General features: G+C 41.0%; 1 protein-coding gene across 1 annotated transcript in view; it reads right to left on the reverse strand.

The window, feature by feature from the left end:
• Positions 1-10464, reverse strand: part of LOC121326865 (G-protein coupled receptor 54-like) — a 64294-nt gene extending 53830 nt beyond the window's left edge. The window contains exon 1 of the mRNA XM_041270455.1: positions 10368-10464. Coding sequence (XP_041126389.1) covers positions 10368-10464 — 97 coding nt within the window. The remainder of the gene's footprint in view (positions 1-10367) is intronic.
• Positions 10465-19930: the final 9466 nt, after the last annotated feature.

Below are 19930 nucleotides of genomic sequence, written 5' to 3' on the forward strand. Positions count from 1 at the left end.
CGATCCATCATCCGCTGGAAAGTGGCGGGGGCTCCGTGCAACCCAAAGGGCATGGTCCTGAATTGGTACAACCCGAAGGGAGTCGAAAACGCCGTCCTCTCTCTAGATTCCGGAGTCAGGGGTATCTGCCAGTACCCCTTCGTTAAATCCAGTGTCGTCATAAAATGAGCCGTGCCTAGACGCTCCAGCAACTCATCTACTCGGGGCATCGGATAAGCGTCAAATTTCGATTTCTCATTGATTCGTCTGAAATCAATGCAAAATCGAGTTGACCCGTCTGGCTTATCGACTAAAACGATTGGACTGTTCCAGTCACTTTGGGACTCTTCTATTACCCCCAGTCTCAGCATTTCGTCAATTTCCGCTTTTATTACCTGTCTTTTATGCTCAGGTATACGGTACGGCCTCTGGCGAACTAGCGCCCCCGGCTCAATATCAATGTGATGATGGGCTACTCGAGTCTGCCCCGGGACTGAAGAGAACACGTCAGGAAACTCCGCCACCAGACCGCGAGCCTGACATTTCTGCGTTGGTGTCAGATTCTCAGCAATCTGTACCGATCCTTTTCTTGCCAACACAGAAAGATCAGGTCCCAGGTCCGTGACGTCATCTGCATGCGCCACTAACAACGCCTCTGGTTGTAACCAAGGCTTTAAGAGATTGATATGGTAAATGTGTTTCTCTGTCCGTCGCTCCGGCTGGCAGATCTCATAGTCCACCTTCCCAACCTGGCGTGTAACCTCAAAGGGTCCTTGCCACTTAGCCAAGAGTTTCGACTCAGAACTGGGTAATAACAGAAGTACCTTATCCCCCGGCTGAAATGTGCGCAACCGGGCTCCTCGGTTATATTGTGTCTCCTGTCTGTGCTGCGCCTGCTGCAAATTGTCATGCGCCCATTTCCCAACAGACTCAAGACGTTTGCGCAGGTCCAACACATACCGGACGGTATTGGTCGAATTGTCCTGCTGCTCCTCCCACATCTCTCTGACCAGGTCGAGCACGCCCCGGGGTCTCCGCCCATACAGCAGCTCGAATGGTGAAAACCCCGTAGAAGCCTGGGGAACCTCTCTGATCGCAAAGAGAAGGGGAGGAATCAGCTGGTCCCAGTAACGCACATCACTACGAATAAATCTGCGCAACATGTTCTTAAGGGTCTTATTAAAGCGTTCCACCAAACCGTCTGTCTGAGGATGAAACACCGAGGTCCTAATGGTCTTAATTCCCAAAAGCTTACATGTTCCGCGGATTAGCCGGGACATAAAATTGGTGCCTTGATCGGTTAGTATCTCTTTGGGAATCCCCACCCGGGAGAAAACCTTCACAAGCTCGTTGGCAACAGACTTAGCGGACATAGATCGGAGGGGAATTGCCTCTGGATAACGCGTAGCGTAATCCAGAATGACAAGTAGGTGGGTGTATCCTGCCGCACTCCTTTCTAGTGGCCCAACTATGTCCATCCCAATACGCTCAAACGGAGCTTCCACTAGGGGCAAAGGCACCAGAGGGGCTCGTGGAACGGCTCTAGGGCTGGCCTTCTGACATTCCCCACAACGCTCACAAAACCGCTTAACATCGCCATCCAGCCCCAGCCAGAAGAACCGTGACACAAGCCTTGCTTTAGTTTTATCCCTTCCCAAATGACCAGACAGGGGAATAGCGTGAGCCAGCTGCAACAAATCCTCCTTAAAGGGCTGAGGAATGAGCAACTGATGACGCACTTCACCGGTCTGGGGTAATTTATCAACATGGTACAGTAGGTCTCGATCAATTTCAAAGTGGGGGTACGTGGCGGCGCGTCTGGGCTCGACCACCCGACCATTAACCACTGCTGCTTGGTCAAAGAGCCTGCCCAGCACGTCGTCACGCCCTTGCTCGAGTCGGAAGTCACGGGAGCGAGCTAAGAAATCAGCTCCCATGGCTTCCAACTCGGGGTCAGGTCGGTCCCGAGCAGAGGCAGCCAAGCCAGACCCCTGCGCTGGCTCCGCGACCTCCCCCCCGGACTCTTCACCAACCGCCCCCACCTGAAACTTCTCCGACTCCCTCCATTGCCAGCCCTCATTCTTAGCGATCCGACGCTCCCGTTTAGTTTTACGGGGTTTAAATCTATGGCAAAACCATTCTGGATCGCGAAAGGGAAAAATCTCTCCAATTACTTCCTCTTTCTTAGCCAATAAAGAAGACGGGGCTGTCAGAGCAGCCAACCAATCTTTAAACTGCTCACAGTCCCGTCCCAGAACTACTGGTACCGGCAATCGAGGACATAATCCTACCTGCACCTGCGTCACCTGCTGGCCAATAGTCATACACACATTTATCTTGGGATAGGAGCGGACATCCCCATGAATACATTTAATATGCACCCGTCCCAATATACGTTTATGCCCCGGTGAGACTAGGCTCTCCTGTACTAGAGACTGACCACACCCTGAGTCCAGGAGAGCCTGGGTTTTTGTACCATCCACTGTCACAGGAATAACAAAACCTGTGTGCTGAAGTGACTGAGGTAATTGAACGTGCCTACCTGGTCGGCTGAGGTCACACTCCATCACGGGGCAGTCCCGGGAGAGGTGGCCCACCTCCCTGCACGTCCAACACCTCGGTGGGCTGGTTTCTCTCCCCGAAGTTTTGGAAAGAGGGGAAAACACTGGAGCCATAAAAGGGGCCCGCCGATAAGGCGTCCGCGCGAGACCCCGGTCCGACACTGCAGCAGCCCGTGGGTATCCCCACCCTGCCCCAGTACCCGGGCCGGGAGCTCCCGCCGACACCCCCCGACCAAATCCTGGACTACCCCTTCCCCCCAGTCCCTTTGCCCTTTCCGGGGCCAGTTGAGGGGACGATCCAGTAGCCACACTCCTCCCGGGCAGTTTCGCAGGCGTTGGCTCCGCTGCCTGGTACTGCTCGGCAAGTTCGACCGCCCGGTCCAGCGTGTCCGGCGCCTGCCGCTGGACCCACAGCCGAGGTCCCGAGGCTAGACACTCCAGGAAGCGCTCCACCACGATCATTTCCACCACCCTGGCTTTGGTGTTTAGATCAGGATTCAACCAACCCATGGCGTAATCCTTCAGACGGTGGGCGATGGTTCGTGGGTGCTCCCCTGCCGCAAATTGCTCCTCCCGGAATTTCTTCCGGTAGCCCTCTGGTGTGGCCCCCACACGATTTAGGATGGCTGCCTTCAGCCGGGGGTAATCCAACATGTGCTCCGGGGACAGCGTCCTCGGTGCTGCTTGAGCCTCCCCCGTGAGTTGGGGCAACACATAGCTAGCCCACTGGGCTTGGGGCCACCCGGCCGAGATCGCCATAGCCTCGAACACCTCCAAGTAGGCGTCCGGTCGATCCTCGGCCGTCATTTTGGTGGGTCTCTGGATGGAGTGGTCTGGCGCTGCGGGTCTAGCCGCCCCCTGTACTGCCGCGGTGAGCGTCTGGAGCAGGAGGTCCATCATTGCGGCAAACTGAGTCGCATCCATCGCTAGTCTGCTCCTTCTATAGTTGCACTGCTTGGGGCAGTGCCAGTGAATCCCACTGCTGACACCACGTGTGGAAGGGGTGTGGGTAATTCACTGACCAGGAGACAGACAGGTGTATTTGGAAACACCACACAGGTGCCCAGTTTTATTTTAGACTTATTTCTCTCCGGCAGAGGGCACTGTTGACCGTGGGCTGCCTATCAACGATGATAGACAGCACCACGGAAATACCACAGCTGGTACGTGAACAGCAAGTGCACTCGCAGGTGCTCAAAGAAATAATAATGAAAACAGAAGGCGAAGAGAACAAGGGAAAATAAAACAGTAATAAAACTACAAATAAAAGGTGCTGCACTCGGCAGCGTTATCCCGGTCGCCTCTACCCGCACGACCCGGATCAGCGTCCTACTCTGTCGGCTATCTAGCCTGCTCTTTTACAATACGCCGGGGTCTGCCTAAGGGTTCCCCGCTCTCTCTCTCTTTCTCGCTGTGAATCTTTCTTTTTTCTCCCGGCTGATTCCCGGTCCTGAATCAAAGCTTCCGCACTCTTGGTGCGTCTAAGTGGGCAGACCTGAGGAAACAACAGAGCGTTATTTTATAGGACCAACAATCACCCAAGACCCGCCTCCCAGCCATTCAGAGAGGGGGAAAGTCCACACACACCCTTTCCCACCTCCCCGTGTCACTGCCATGACTCACAGGCGGCTGTTGGGCGACTGCCGCCCTCTTCCTGCAGCCCGTGAACACGCCAGCAGAGTCAGCACAGATCTCTCCCTGCTACACCATCATTATTTAATAGATTTTATAACGCATATAAACTATTTCAGTGGGTTCAATCTAATTGATTAAAAGCGCTCAAATTCAAACATTAACTTTTGACTATTTAGATGAATAATGGAAAGTTGCTCCAGTTTGTGTTTTCTAGTTGGCAGCTTCGATTTTCCACAAGAAATGTTGTAATTTAGTATTTTGCCAAAACTCATACATTACATATCCATGTGTGTGTGTATATATATATATATATATATATATATATATATATATATATATATATATATATATATATATATACATTAATATTTGGTAGAGCCACCTTTCGCTGCAATAACAGCTTTAAGTCTTTTGGGGTAAGTATGTACCAGCTTTGCACACAGTGTCGGAGTGATTTTGGCCCATTCTTCTTGGCAGATTTGCTCCAGGTTGTTCAGGTTGGTTGGATGACACTTGTGGACCGCAATTTTCAAATAATGCCACAGATTTTCAATGGGATTGAGATCAGGACTTTGACTGGGCCACTGTAGGACATTCACCTTTTTGTTCTTGAGCCACTCCAATGTTGCTTTGGCCTTGTGCTTGGGATCATTGTCCTGCTGAAAGGTGAATTTCCTCCCAAGCTTCAGTTTTTTAGCGGACTGAAGCAGATTCTCTTGCAGTATTTTCCTGTATTTTGCTCCATCCATTCTTCCTTCAATTGTAACAAGATGCCCAGTCCCTGCTGATGAGAAGCATCCCCACAGCATGATGCTGCCACCACCATACTTCACTGTAGGGATGGTGTGTCTTGGGGCATGGGCAGTGTTAGGTTTGCGCCACACATAGCGCTTTGAGTTTTGGCCAAAAAGCTCTATCTTGGTCTCATCTGACCACAAAACCTTTTCCCACATCGCAGCTGGGTCACTCTCATGCTTTCTGGCAAACTCCAGACATGCTTTCAGATGGTACTTTTTGAGTAATGGCTTCTTTCTTGCCACCCTCCCATACAGGCCAGTGTTATGCAGAGCTCTTGATATGGTTGACTGGTGCACCATTACTCCACTCCCAGCCACTGAACTCTGTAGCTCCTTCAAAGTGATTGTTGGCCTCTGTGGCTTCTCTCACAAGTCTCCTTCTTGTTTGAGCATTGAGTTTTGAGGGACGGCCTTTTCTTGGCAGTGCCTGGGTGGTGTGATGCAGCTTCCACTTCCTGATTATTGATCCAACTGTGCTCACTGGGATATCCAAACACTTGGATATTATTTTGTACCCTTTCCCTAATCTATGCATTTGTATTACTTTATCTCTAACTTCTGTAGAATGCTCTTTGGTCTTCATTTTCATTTTGCTATATATATATATATATATATATATATATATATATATATATATATATATATATATATATATATATATATATATATATATATATTCAGTGCCTATAGAAAGTCTACACCCCCTTGAACTTTTTTCACATTTTGTTGTGTCAGTGCCTCAGGGTTTCATGCATTTAAATGAGGATTTTTTTTCCACTTATGTACACACCATACTCCACACTGGTAAAAAGTTTTTATTGAGAAAAAAATTATATATTAAAAATACAAAACTGAAAGATCATAATTGCATAAGTCTCCACCCCCCTGAGTTAATACTTGGTGGAAGCACGTTTGGGTCGTTGTCATGCTGAAAGGTGAACTTCCATCCCAGTTTCAGCTTTCTTGCAGAGGGCAGCAGGTCAGCAAGGACTTCTTTGTACTTTGCTGCATTCATTTTCCCTTCTATCCTGCCAACTGCCCCAGTCCCTGCCGATGAGAAACATCCCATAACACGAGGCTGCCACCACCATGCTTCACAGTAGTGATGGTGTTCTTTGGGTGAAGCGCTGTGTTGGGTTGGCACCAAAAATAATGCTTTTAGGCCAAAAAGTTCCATTTTAGTTTCATCAGACCACAAAACTTTTTGCCACATGGCTACAGAATCTCCTGACTGTTTTTTTGTATACTTCAAACGGGGTTCAAGGTGGGCTTTCTTGAGCAATGGCTTCCTTCTTGCCACCCTACCATACAGGCCAGATTTGTGGAGTGCTTGGGATATTGTTGTCACATGCACACTTTGACCAGTCTTTGCCATAAAAGCCTGTAGCTTTTGCAAAGTTGCCATTGGCCTCATGGTAGCCTCTCTGATCAATATCCTTCTTGCTCGGTCATTCAGTTTGGAGGGATGGCCTGATCTATGCAGGGTCTTGGTGGTGCCATACACCTTCCACTTCTTAATAATCATCTTGACTGAGATCCAAGGGATATTCAAAGCCTTTAATATTTTTTTATACCCATCCCCTGATCTGTGCCTTTCAACAACTTTGTCCCGGAGTTCTTTTGAAAGCGCCATGGTGCTCATGGTTGAGTCTTTGCTTTGAAATGCACTACCCAGCAGAGGGAACCTACAGGAACTGCTGAATTTATCCTGAAATTGTGTGAATTACAACAATTTAACACAGGTGGAGGCCACTTGGTGTGTGATTTCGAAGGCGATTGGTTACACCTGAGCTAGTTTATGATTGCTATTACAAGGGGGGTTTGGACACTTATCCAGCCAAGTTATTTCAGTTTTTATTTTTAATTAATTTTCTACAAATTTGTAGATTTTTTTTTTTCACTTGGAAGTTGTGGAGTAGGATGTGTAGATAAATGAAAAAAAACAAACAACTATTTTAATGCATTTTAATTCCAGGCTATAAGGCAACAAAAGGTGAAAAATTTGAAAGGATGTGTAGACTTTCTATAGGCACTGTATATTGTATTTGTTATCACTTACATCAGTTGATTCTCAATGCTCGCTCTCCTTCCTTCATTTAAATCTTCACAGAACTCAGAATCGCTGTCGTTGCTGGTACTGATGAGGTTAAGGTAAGTGTTATATTCAGAAGCTGCTGACAATTCTGTTATTGGCAAATGCACAGAGATCTCTCCTTTATTGCCTAATGTTTTTTTGATTTACTAGTAGTTCTGTCTCTGAAGAAAAAACAGCTCTGTGGGTTGGATTTGCAATTTCATCATTCACAGCAGTTGTAACTTCATACTTTGTTTTCTGCAGGCATTCTGTCATTTTCCTCCACAATTACAACGATCTGGTCTGCTGATGCAGGCAGTATGTCGTGTCTATATGCTGACACATGGGTTGAAGCATGGGCTTCCTCTTGAAAGGGATTCCTTGATTCAGGAAGAACAATTTTAGACTCTTTCTCAACTTCATCTTCTGACTTGGATTAATAAGAGATAAACAATGTATACATGAACAACATCACAAACATTTTTGTATTTACTTTGTATAGCATGCATTAGTTCAGTGTATATTACATTCTCCTTACCACATAATATGACTAGTTAACCTTTTCAAGTCCCAAGTTGACCTTGTGTTCTGTGGTACCAAACCAAAATATCTCGTATGACAATAAAATTACATAAGAACAGTAGACTGATGTTTTGACATTCAGATACTTAATGTTCATGTAATTAAGCACCTTCCATTCGAAGTGGTGCAGCTGCCTTGCTCCTTGCTTTAAAATACAGTTATTAACATGATACTTACATTAAGTGATCTTGAAGGCTTTAAATATAACGTTTTCTGTCCAAAAACGTTGTGAAGCATTCTTTCATTTAGCTCTTGATTCCCTGACAATGTTGGGACGACCAACTTGTTTCCACAGCCCATCATGGACTCCACACTGCAAGAAAGGAAATCAAGCTTTTATGTCACTTCACATAACTGCACCACCAGTCTATACTTTTACTGTCTTTGTTATGCATATTTACAACATGAATACAGTAAAATAAGGCTATATTAAATATAACTGTATATTGGCTGACTTGGGTGAAGTGTAAATACATACTGTAAAATACAAAAAAAAAAAAGCTAACCCTAACCCTACAATATTAATGTTATGAACAAGTTATGAGTACACTACCTTACACCATCAGGAATTTTTGCATGGAAGGCATCCCTTAATTTGAACATCACTGTCATACTGTCCCAATTCTTAGAGAACTCAAAGGCATTCAAAATAGGCCCCATTTCATACAGGTTTTGTTTACTGTTATGCTTTACAACATTCTTTTCTTCAGGGTTTTGCAGGCGAATGACATCCTTCTAGAAGTTTTCATGGGGTGTTACACAGCTGCTCGGTCTAGGATAGAAACACGCTGTGTAATTGATTTATCGTTTTGTACAGCACTTCATTTTCATCCCATAGGAGTCATCAGCATCCTAACCATTCAGTTATAATCTTTACTATATCCTTTCACCACTTAATGATAATTTAAATGCATTTGTTTAAATTGTTGCTAAGCAGTGGGCTAATTAGAACTAGATCACAACATAGTTAACAGCTATTATTTTAACTAATTACTCATCTTTGCTTTCTTTACATTTGGCTATCAGCAAATAACCCAATGACCAATGTAACCGAGCGTTTAAGCAAAAACTGTTTCGATATTTTTGAAAATTGAAAAGCCAAAAGAGCATTGAAAAAGAACACATGCGACATGCCTGCAGGCATCCGTTAGTGTGGAGTATAGAAATATACTTGCTATTTCTCCCCTAATTATTTACTTTCTGTATAATTTCAGTTGGTAGAAAGAGAGCACTGTCGCTTTAAAAAGCGTCAAGCTAAATTTCGCGGGACGGGGAAGTTTGGGCTGAGGGAGTTGGTGGAATTTAGCTTAGGCTCCGGGTGCTTTTGAAACTCTTACTTCTTAACAGAGTGTGTAAAGCTTGTTGAACTATCATTTTGAATAAAGAAGCTGAAGATGTTGAAATGCAACAAGTAATGTGTCGTGTGCAATTTTTCGATGTTCCACGGGAAGTACGAGTTACTATATAAAGCAGAGAGGCAGGATTGCGGCTGAGAACACCTGCAACAGTTAGCTAGGCCTACACTCTTTCACACTTACTGTTATCTCCTAATACAAAGCATATTTATTTGCGCAACTTTGCTTGAAAAAAAAAATCGCAGAAATACATTTCATTACAACTGTAAATGCATTTAATAAATAAATATAATCGTGGTTGTTTTAACTGCTATCAGCAAGACATGTGTTTTGAAGTACAACTTTTAATTTGTGATTTGTGATATTGAAAAATATACTGTATCTTTTCCTTGACTTGGATGCCAAGAACCAAAATGGTGGTAGGGCTGTGTGTCTTCCATTCTTCAATGTGTCAGGGACGTGATATTCTGAACTTCATTTGACTTGCAAGCAGTTTGACATGTAGTACTAGTAGGCCTAAGAAACAAATTCTTAATTTCTGAATTGACAGTGGTATGTGCAGGGCGTGCTTCAGCCGATGCCCTTTGATCAAGTGCATTTGAAAGAGAATTTATGATTCACCGTCTAGTTCAAATTTGTTCTATTAGCTCTGCCGCTATAGACCTCGATCCCTCCATTCTGACAACATGTGCAACTGAAATGAACACATTTGCCTGACGCGGGAGTATTTTATGAGGTGACGTCACTGACCTTGTTTGAATTTTCAGTATGTAGCGTATGAGATTTCACTATGTAGCGTATGCAATTTCACTATGTACTGTATGCGATTTCACTATATAGTGTATGAGATTTCACTGTGTAGCGTATCTGATTTCATTATGTAGCGTATGCAATTTCACCATGTAGTGTATGCGATTTCACTATATAGTGTATGAGATTTCACTGTGTAGCGTATCTGATTTCACTATGTAGCGTATGCAATTTTACTATGTAATGTATGCGATTTCAGTATGTGGTGTATGAGGTTTCACTATGTAGTGTATGCAGGGGTGGGTTTGTCAATTTTGTGGCCCCAATCAAAGCTCAGTTTAGGGGCCCCTCCTCCTCTACCTGTCATGATCATTTTAGTGTTACCACACACACCAGTGTCTGCCACAATCCTATGTCATTATAAGGGTGGCTACAGTATCGACAGTGCATTTGAACTAAGGTGTTCTCTTGTAAGTTAAAATAGGAGAGTGAAAGACATTTTCTTCCCTTCTAGTAGCTCTTGCTGCAATCAGAATCTAACCATCCTGGTTTTGGCTTCAGCAAAAGCTTTGATTATGTTCTCCATATTCAAGGATCATTTTAATCAGCTTCAAGGAGGAGAAACTCCTCTCACCTGAGGTGACAGTGACGGGCAACGTCAAGAGTAAACTCAGGGCAATGCTGAAATTGCCATACAGCTCCAACAGATTCTTGTAGATGTAATCCAGCATTTCTGCTGGAGAAGAAATGTGACCTGGCAAAACAATGACAGCTGCCCTCACTTCAAGGACCAAGTCCTGGATGTTAATGTCCCCTAGTGTCTGCTCCAGGTTTCTGCATGACTCCTTCAGTGTGTCTTAATGTTATCTGCTGAATATAAAAATCCAAACAATGAAAGAAATTGGTCCACCTGTGTGAACCTCTCACTGACACTGTTCAGTGTTATATCAACCAGGGGAAGGAAAAAATCTTGCTTAAAGCGCTGTTCTGGTGTGCCTTCATAGAGGAACTGGCGAGTTGTTCTTCTCTGTCTCTCCACTGGGAATGTCATGTCTATCTGCATTTTCTCAGCTATTTCTCTTGCAGCTATCTGGGCTGAGGCAAGTCCACCATCCCTGTGTTCCTGGAGAAACTGTTTAACACCATCAGTCTCCCTCTTCACTGTCTCAATCGACACACTGGGGCTTTGCAGGAGTTTGCTGATGTGGTTTACCTGATACAACACATTGTACCAGATCACAACACAGAGAATGAACAGCCATGTTGTCAGCTCCTTACACAGGCTCTCTGATGAAGACAATGTCTCCCCAACCTTCTTCTCTGTTGCGTGTTCAATGAGTGCAGTTAAAGCCTCCACCACTTCATGCATTTGGTAGTGAAGTGCTTTCACACTGTCAATGCAGGCATTCCCATCTTGTTGTTGACAGACTTTTCTGTGTGCTTCACATGCTTTTGTAGTATTGACCAGCGCTGTACTAAGGAGCTGAAGAGGTTGTAAAGGCACTGAAGAATGCCGAAAAAACTCAGAGAGAGTACAAATGACTTGGCTGCATCAGCCACAACAAGGTTCAGTGTGTCTGCGGCAGGGAACACACATTGCCTTGTTCAGTTCCAGCACTCTATTCTGGACCACCTGCTTGTGTCCCATAGTATTACTTCCATTATCGTATTGCACCACGAGCACTATAGCACTCATTCTGGACTTGTGAACGTGTGTCTTTGTGTGAGTTCTACTGTGTTTATTTACAAACTGTGTCTTATTATTTCGAGGCTGCGACCCGTTGTTTTGGAGCAGTGCAACACACATTGCTGTGTATTGCCTGGGATTAATCTTTGTGGTCACCAGACCAGGATTATAAAAATAAAACCAGTTTGGATCATGAACTTTGTTGTCTGTCTTCTGTTTCGTAATCACATCACCACTACACCTGCGCACTGCAACCCACTTTGCCACAGCTCCTTCTAACATGAATTTATTAATGAGTATCTACAACTTGATTCAGTCACACATTTGGATTTCAAAGCGTGCTTAAACTAAAAATCTTGTCAAATGTTTATTTTACGTTTTTATTTATTTATTTATTTATTTATATTATTATTATTATTATTATTATTATTATTATTATTATTATTATTATTATTTTTCTACAGCATAAACAGTTTCCCTTGTCTTTAGATAAAGGTATTAGTTACATATGTTACATATATCATCTATCATCTTAACCCTTCCAGAATGAAAACCCTTATGACAGTTTATCATGGGAAAAGCACAGCAGTGTGATAAGCATAGCTAAGCATTGTACAGAACAGCAAGATATGGGTAAAGTATGGTAAATTTATAGTATAACCATGGGAGAAGTATGGTAAAACTGCAAAAAATACTGTGCAAAAATGGGAAAGGCTACATATTTATGCTACACCTGTCGAACTGCAAAGGTGAAAATCCAACCTGGACTGGGGATGCCAATTGACATCATCTGCAGTATTGCATAAGTGATGCAGAGGCACTAAAGTCATTACAATCTAAACCTCTGCTTTTGTAAAACTTCATACAATAAATATGTTTTGCCTGTTATTTTATATAACATTTTTAAATAAATGGTTTGCAATGTTAATAGAGTAAAACCTTCTTTGGTATACTCATGTGACTGTGTCACTGATCTATAAACATGGCTTTATAAAATAAAATAAAACCTTAAAAAGCCCTGAACTGCAAAATCTGAATTTTTCTTCTGGTTGCTAGTTTAATAAAAAGCACACACACACACACAAATATACCTGTTTAAACATTTTATGTCATTTATGATTGTAGGTTGTAAAATAGATATTATTTTTGCTAATTAACGGAACAATACATTCTCTGCCTAGATTCCTTTTCACTAATGTTGGTTCTTCTTTTTTAACTGCTGGAGCTTTTGTTTTCTTCTGATCATCGCTACGAAGTTTCCACTGTAGATCTTTCAAATCTTCAAAGTGTGCAGCACCTAGAGCATATTTAATATATAAAAAACACAGTGCCTATCATAACCGTGGGGTTTATTTTATTGATCTGAACAGATAGAGTTAATAGATGCACTAAAAGGTATAAATCTCTCTTTTAGTAGTAATGTTAATAAACAGATAAATAAATCATCCTGCAGGAAATACCGCAGAATTACTACAAATCATTAAAATGTACCCCTATGACACCTACCTTCAGGTCATGTATTAGCACGTAGTCCTTGTGTAAATGCAGTTGCTAGGATACATGCGTTAATTTGCAGTATGACATGTCATACTAATAATAGCAAGACAACAATTACCAGCAATTTCCATTGCTGTAAGATATTACAAAGTTGTCTATATTGTAACATATGTGTGCATGTACATAATGTACCTGTTGGAACTGAGCTTTGGGGCTTTGAGGGTATTTCAGTTCCCGGTTTCGGTGGCCTTGTTCCATGACACAACATCTTGCTTGATATTTCCTTCTTGTTAAACATATCTTGTATTGAAAACAATGACGTTGACTGAATAAGATTTTTCCCAGAAGCAACATATGGTAGAAAAATGCTTTCTTTTCGTGAAATAAAGTTAAGGCTTTCATGATGCACAGCATCCTTTTGTGAAACATTTTTTTGCTTGTGCGTTTGTTGTCTAACACAACCTTTCTTGGTTTGAGATGCTGACAAAACGTGGATATGTTTGGAAAACACATCAACGCATCTGTAATTATTTTCTCTTTCTGTTTCCTCTTCGGCTATGAATTCTCTAAATGCATTTCTTGAAAAGTTGAAAGCCAAGGCCATGCTCTGTTCACAAATGGACTGTTGATGCCCACTTCTCAAACTAATCATTGACAACAAATCTGATACCTGTAGAGAAGACACGTAATTTCAAATTGACAAACTAAATTATGACAGCACAGCCAGAATTCCATATACTCAAGTGATAAACAAATGGTGTATTGAATTTATTAGGAGATAAAAGTGTTCCCAGTGGATACAGTCTGCTAGTACACCTAATGCGACCTCTAGTTATAGATATTATATGACAAGTGTTTGGTCTTTCCTTGTCTTAGGCTCTTAATTTTTTTTTAACCATATCACTTGACTCAGGTACAGTGCTTTTGCTATGTTAATGAACTCTATGGTGTTTGGCAATCCAAAATGTATTGCTTTATCAAAGCATAGGTAGGATTGGAATCCCAATGAAAAGTGAAAGGCAGAGTGGGAAACATAGAACAAGTATTTTCCAATTTGCATTAATCAATCCTAATTGGTTTTACTGTCAAACAGCCTCTCAACTGCATTCTACAGTATGATTACCTTGCAAGAGTATGATGACAATTCTGTATCTTCATTCTTATTTCCTTGACTTGTGCCTTGATCGCTTATCATGATGGATTCCGACCATGCACCTGTCCTACTGTACTTGTACTCTGATGATGACATTAAAAAAGTAACATGATTCTTTCAAAATGAAACATCTGAGACCTACATATTAGCTAATGTAAGTGCAAAACAGATCAAATGTAGGGAATTATTGTGTTGGTTACAATTACATTAATAAAAAAAAAAACCTTCCTACAGCTCATAAACCTTATTTTCAATATATTAATTTGTTTTTAATGTAGTTAATAACAGGGTCAGTAAATCAGCAGAGGGATTAATATAAATAGTGGCTGTATTAGATACGCTGCTATCTAAACAGACCTTGCTGTGTGGAACAGTACGTGCAGAACGTGTGTGTGTGCAATGGGCAGTGTTGTGTGATACACTGCCATCAAAGATTGTGTCCTGACAACTGTCGGTGAGATGAGATGAGGTTAAAAGCTCTAAAACCATGAATGCAGATAAGTCTGGCTCTTTTGCATAGTGGTTACGACGATCACTTATGGTGTGCAGGGTTACAGGTTTGCATCCAGCCCCCATCCTGTTACACAGGCACCAACTGAAATGATCCAACCACCATAAAATGGAACTTATTTATGGAGTAGGATACTCCCTGTCATTTGTGATACTCTTGACAAATAGCTTTGTGTTTGGAGGTGCCACCTTGCCAGGAAGGTCACATTGAAGTTTTTTCTATCCATGGGATGGTATTTTATAACACAGGAGAACTAGACTTTGTGTCAATCTCACAGCCCAAATTTTCAATTAGCATTAATTACAGATTTAACCCCATCCCTGCCAATCTTACAGTCCTACAAACACACTTTACATGTGCATATAATATAAGTGACAATTTGTTAAGTATACATTTTCTACTGGTAGCAAATTTAGCAAAGGGAAGCACATGCTACCCCAGGACACAGCAATGAGCCGTTACCTAGCTAAGGTTGAATCAGATTAAACGTAAGGCTGCCTTATGTGTCAGGAGGCATTGTAAACTGTACTTGATCATAAACACAAAACAAATGAGCACCATAGACACTGTAGCTACATGAGTTGAATGCAGTGGGTGAGCACAAAGAAACACGCCATGTCATTCTGATGAACCTTCATTCTCCAGATTGTCAAGAAATGCACAAGAGAGGGAGGAGTGCAACCCAGATAACCCTGACCTCCATATTAAATCCAGTGTATTTTTTCAGCATCAGTAGTTCTATGTGCAGATCATGTATCTCAAGGGCACAGAGTGTACAGAAAACATACCATAAATCAGGAACAGAATGCTTAAGGTTGTTTCAGCCAATTGGAACACAAATAGGAATTCATTTATTACGCTACAACAGCACAGATCCGACTAAAACCATGTTAATATACCCTAAGCAGACCAGTTAGACTGCTAAACATATTGCCAATCAGTCAGCTACAGACCCAGGTGAAACTTGCATCACAATTGAATTCGACACAAATTATGTGCCATGGTTCCGTTTTAACACAACACACCTCAGTTTTGTTACCAAAGTTCTATACTCTGTGCCTCTGTACTGCACTAGACCAGCCGCCGCTAAGCTCTCAACATCTTTCTTGCACTGCATGGACAGAAGGAACAGTAAATATCCAAAGCATTGCATAAATGAAATAATATAGTGGAATAATAACACTTAGTCAGCGCAAACATTCTTGTTTATTAATGTCCGCATATAAATATCTCTGATGCTGCTACGTGAGTATTCAATGCAAATGCTCGACATAGGTATGGCAAGGTATGGCTCTATTGCTCTTCTGTAATTTCTATTTTGTAGGTTACAGTGCAAAGGAACAGTAAATAAGACTGCTGCCTCCCACACAACAAACTTTAGTAAAAGTTTACTTTTTGTGATACTAAAGATTTGGGTATATGTTTAAGTGTTTTATTTTATTTTATTAGCAGCTGTTAACAGGCTATTTTAAAACAACTTATTATATGAAAAGTGCACAGTACAACATTCCCATAAATCATTCATGTATCTCCAGATGACCTCATGGGAATTCATTACAGATTTTATGTCAAAATTCTTGAGAACATTTATTATGGCTGATTGTGAGGCCTATGCCAGAACCAGAGGCCAGACAGTAGAGTGCTGACTGTAAATTTAAAAAATAATAATAATAACTTCAAGGATTATTTAAACCAGGGGTCTCCAATCCTGGTCCTGAAGGACTGGTGTCCCTCATGGTTTTTGTTCCAACTGTACCCTAAATTATTTAATTGAACCAATTAAGTGTTTATTAGAAGCTTGACTTATCCAATTAATTAATTTAGTGTACATTTGTGAACAAAAACCAGGAGGGTCACCAACTCTCCAGGACCAGGATTGGAGACCCCTGATCTAAACCAATCGGGTTTGAATAGAACTTGACTTAATTTTAAAAAAGTGCTTTGACTGCAGACAAAGGGGAAGTAATTTTGGCTAGATTTATCTGAACTATGCTCCACTGGTTAAGTATTTGTTTTACTATATTTGAGAAAGGTACACTCTTGAGTATCTTGTGCCCCTCTTGCACCTACCTGCAGACGCCCATGCCCCCACCCCTCCCAACAACACACACAACATAGCTTCCTACCTATTTGTGCCTCAGTACTAAACACTGCAGTATGCTGCTTGGACTCTTGATGGAGATAATAGAGACAGAGAGCAAAATGTGAACAGGTGGGATTAAAACCACATCCTGTCTAGCCTGTCATTAGCAATGCAATTTATATCACTCCACAGTTTATGGTGTGATTGGTTCAACTGGGTGCCATTTATAATCCCCAGCTGGGTGGAGGCACTGGAATAGATGGATGAAACATATTGTGATGAAGTTTATACTGTCACACTACAACAAACAATGGTTTTACCATGTTGCTATGGGTGGAATGACACCATTGCAACACAGTGACATCACTAACACAATGACTGCCTGAGATATTGAAGATGATTTCCTTGGGAGGAAACAAACCTGAAAACCCACATTTTCATTTTCTTTAGTAACTATCATCCACAACTATTAAACACTCAATACTGCTACATTTAGAAACAGTTCACAGATTAAATAACAAACAATATGTGAAGAAGTCTCAAGGTCAAGTAGAAGACATTTAAGACAGAGAAAGACTTCTAGTTGAAACATTTGTTATTTATTATTATTCACATCTATTCCTGCAAACAACTGGTTCTGATGTTGGGGCAGATAGAAAATACACAGAGCCATAAGGATATTTGTTGCTACTTGCTGTACAGTTTAGGATCATTACAGCGTCTCTTTTTACAAAAGAAATACTAGAAATCATCCATTTCTGCTTGCGATAATGTATTTAATCTCACATTTCTGTTGAATCTCAACTATACAGTGCCACAAGTTAGTTTAGTTTCAACTGGGGGTGGTAAACCATGGCAAGCCAATGAAATAAACCCACACTGTACTTATCTTAACAGAAGAATATTTCAATTTAAGAGAAGGAGTGTTCATTAAAATAGGTCAAGTGGATGAGATGTAAAAACCGAGGTCCTATTGTAAGTGACTCTGTAGCAGCAGTTGTTGATGCATAGTTCACCCTCTAGTCTCTGCAAGTCACTATGGATAAAAGCTGCTAAATGACCAATAATAATAATAATAATAATAATAATAATAATAATAATCCACAATCCAAGCCTACAAACAGTTAAATGTCTCTACGGACGTGACAACATCATGGAAACACCATCAGCACACAAAACTGAAAGCCTAGAAATTAGAAAAGGTAAAGCACCCAGCTGTTTACAGAAAACTAAAAGGTGCTAATTGCAATAGTACAAAATGTTTTTCATCTTGTTGAAGTGAAAAGCACTATAAGAGATTATGTCAGATCTTGTGGCAAAGCCACCATCTCTGACGCTTTTAGCTTTCATTATACTCTCATGGAAGCTTGCTAAATAATCCTCCACTTAAACAGCTGCTTGTTGCACCTGAACATAAATTCAACAGTCAAGGCTTTTATTTTTTCCAGTTAGCTTCAATTCAAATGACAGTAAAACTGGCAGGTGAAAAAGAAAATCACAGGAAACACTGAATAATAATGAAGCAAATCATTGTTCCTACCACAAGAGACCAGCACCCTAGCAATGTCTCCGAATTAGATTAAAAAAATAAATAAAAATAATAGGTACACTATAATTATTTGTGTAAAATGTGTACATTTTAATCTGATTGCAGAATTGTAATCACTTTTAACCCAGTTCAAGAAGCAGACTGTCTTTGAATCTAAATAGAACACTTTTAGCATGTTTAGCATAAAGTGGAGTTAGGTGGGAGTTCAGCCTCCCACTGTGGAATTGGCTTTAGTTATACTTAAAATCGTTTGTAGGATTTTAAGTATTAGGCAATACAAAAAAAAAAAAAAGGCTTTGTATTTCCCCTGTATGTATTGCAGAAGAACAACATGGTGTTCTTGCATTACATCTGTACAATTTTAAAGAAACCCAACTGTTTTTCACATGAACATGACTTTAGTTTTACTTAGTTAAGGTCTCCCTAGAGTAGTTATCACCCAGCATTAAAGCTTGCCTTCATCTAAAAGATCATTTCACATCATGTACCCCTATCATTAAAACAATCTTCTGCCACTAGTGTTACTCGTTAAGAATCTGACATTTTTTAATAAAATACACAATACATTTAGGACCAATTTTTCCACTGTGGGCACTTTGCCCATGTCATATATGTACGGTCAGCCTTATGGTTCAAAGATAAAAAGGTCCTTGAGAACACCTCATTCTGTCTAATGCAATAGACTAGAAGGTTGGTCAGTGGAGAAAAAAAAGGCACATAATCACTCACAACTGTCTTTATTGATTTAATATGACAATTCATATCTATATAAATATTGCACAAGTTACAATTCTAAAGGTATAACACCAAGCTAAAAATAAAACAACACACACAGTTAAAATCAATTACACTTTTTCAAAGAAAATCATTTGTTTATTACATTCTGATTAGAAGAGGTATTACATTCTTGTTATTGTCTGCAAATTTTACAGCATTGAAGCAAGGTTTTTATATTTTCTTATATACTATTGCAGTGCATACAATATACAAGCACAGACCGTTGTACTCGTTGTATGTAGTATATATGTTGTTATGGAGTGGTGCCGAAATCGGGCAGTTGGCGAAGTGCTCAGCTGCAGCGGGCAGATACCAAATTAGCTTAGAATTTTATATAATTTCAGCAACTGCCCACAGCCACCCAGGCTGTTAGCGAAGAAAGAATAAAAAAGGCTAATGGAAAGTAACACAGCAGTGTTCATCCACTGGGTATTTACTGCAGTTCTCAATAATAATAAGTCAGTCGAATAACTTTATTTAATCATTAGACTGACTGAATTGTTTATTTATTTTAATGAGATACTGAGGCAAACATCTAATTACACCATGTAACAATTTTTCTTTTTTTTTGTTCCTGGGTAGTGTTATTTCCTAATTGCTTATGCAAAAGTATAGAAAATGGCTATTATTCCCCACAAACTTTGCTTTTGTGACCAGGACAGTGATATTTCAAAATATCACTATTTCCAATGGGAAAACGGGCAAATGTGTGTCTTTTCGTTCACATAAAGTCAGAAAAAAACAACATATGAATCCAAATTAACATGTATTTATACTAAAGTAATACAAAAATGACTACAAAAGATTTAGAAGCGAGTAGTTTTTCGAGATTTACGATTATACTGTAAATACAGTATAATCGTAAATCTCAAAAAACTACTCACTTCTAAAGTTTGTGGGGAATAATAGCCATTTTCTATACTTGAGGCATAAGCAATTA

Source organism: Polyodon spathula, chromosome 2, assembly GCF_017654505.1.
Source record: "Polyodon spathula isolate WHYD16114869_AA chromosome 2, ASM1765450v1, whole genome shotgun sequence".
NCBI lineage: Eukaryota > Metazoa > Chordata > Actinopteri > Acipenseriformes > Polyodontidae > Polyodon > Polyodon spathula.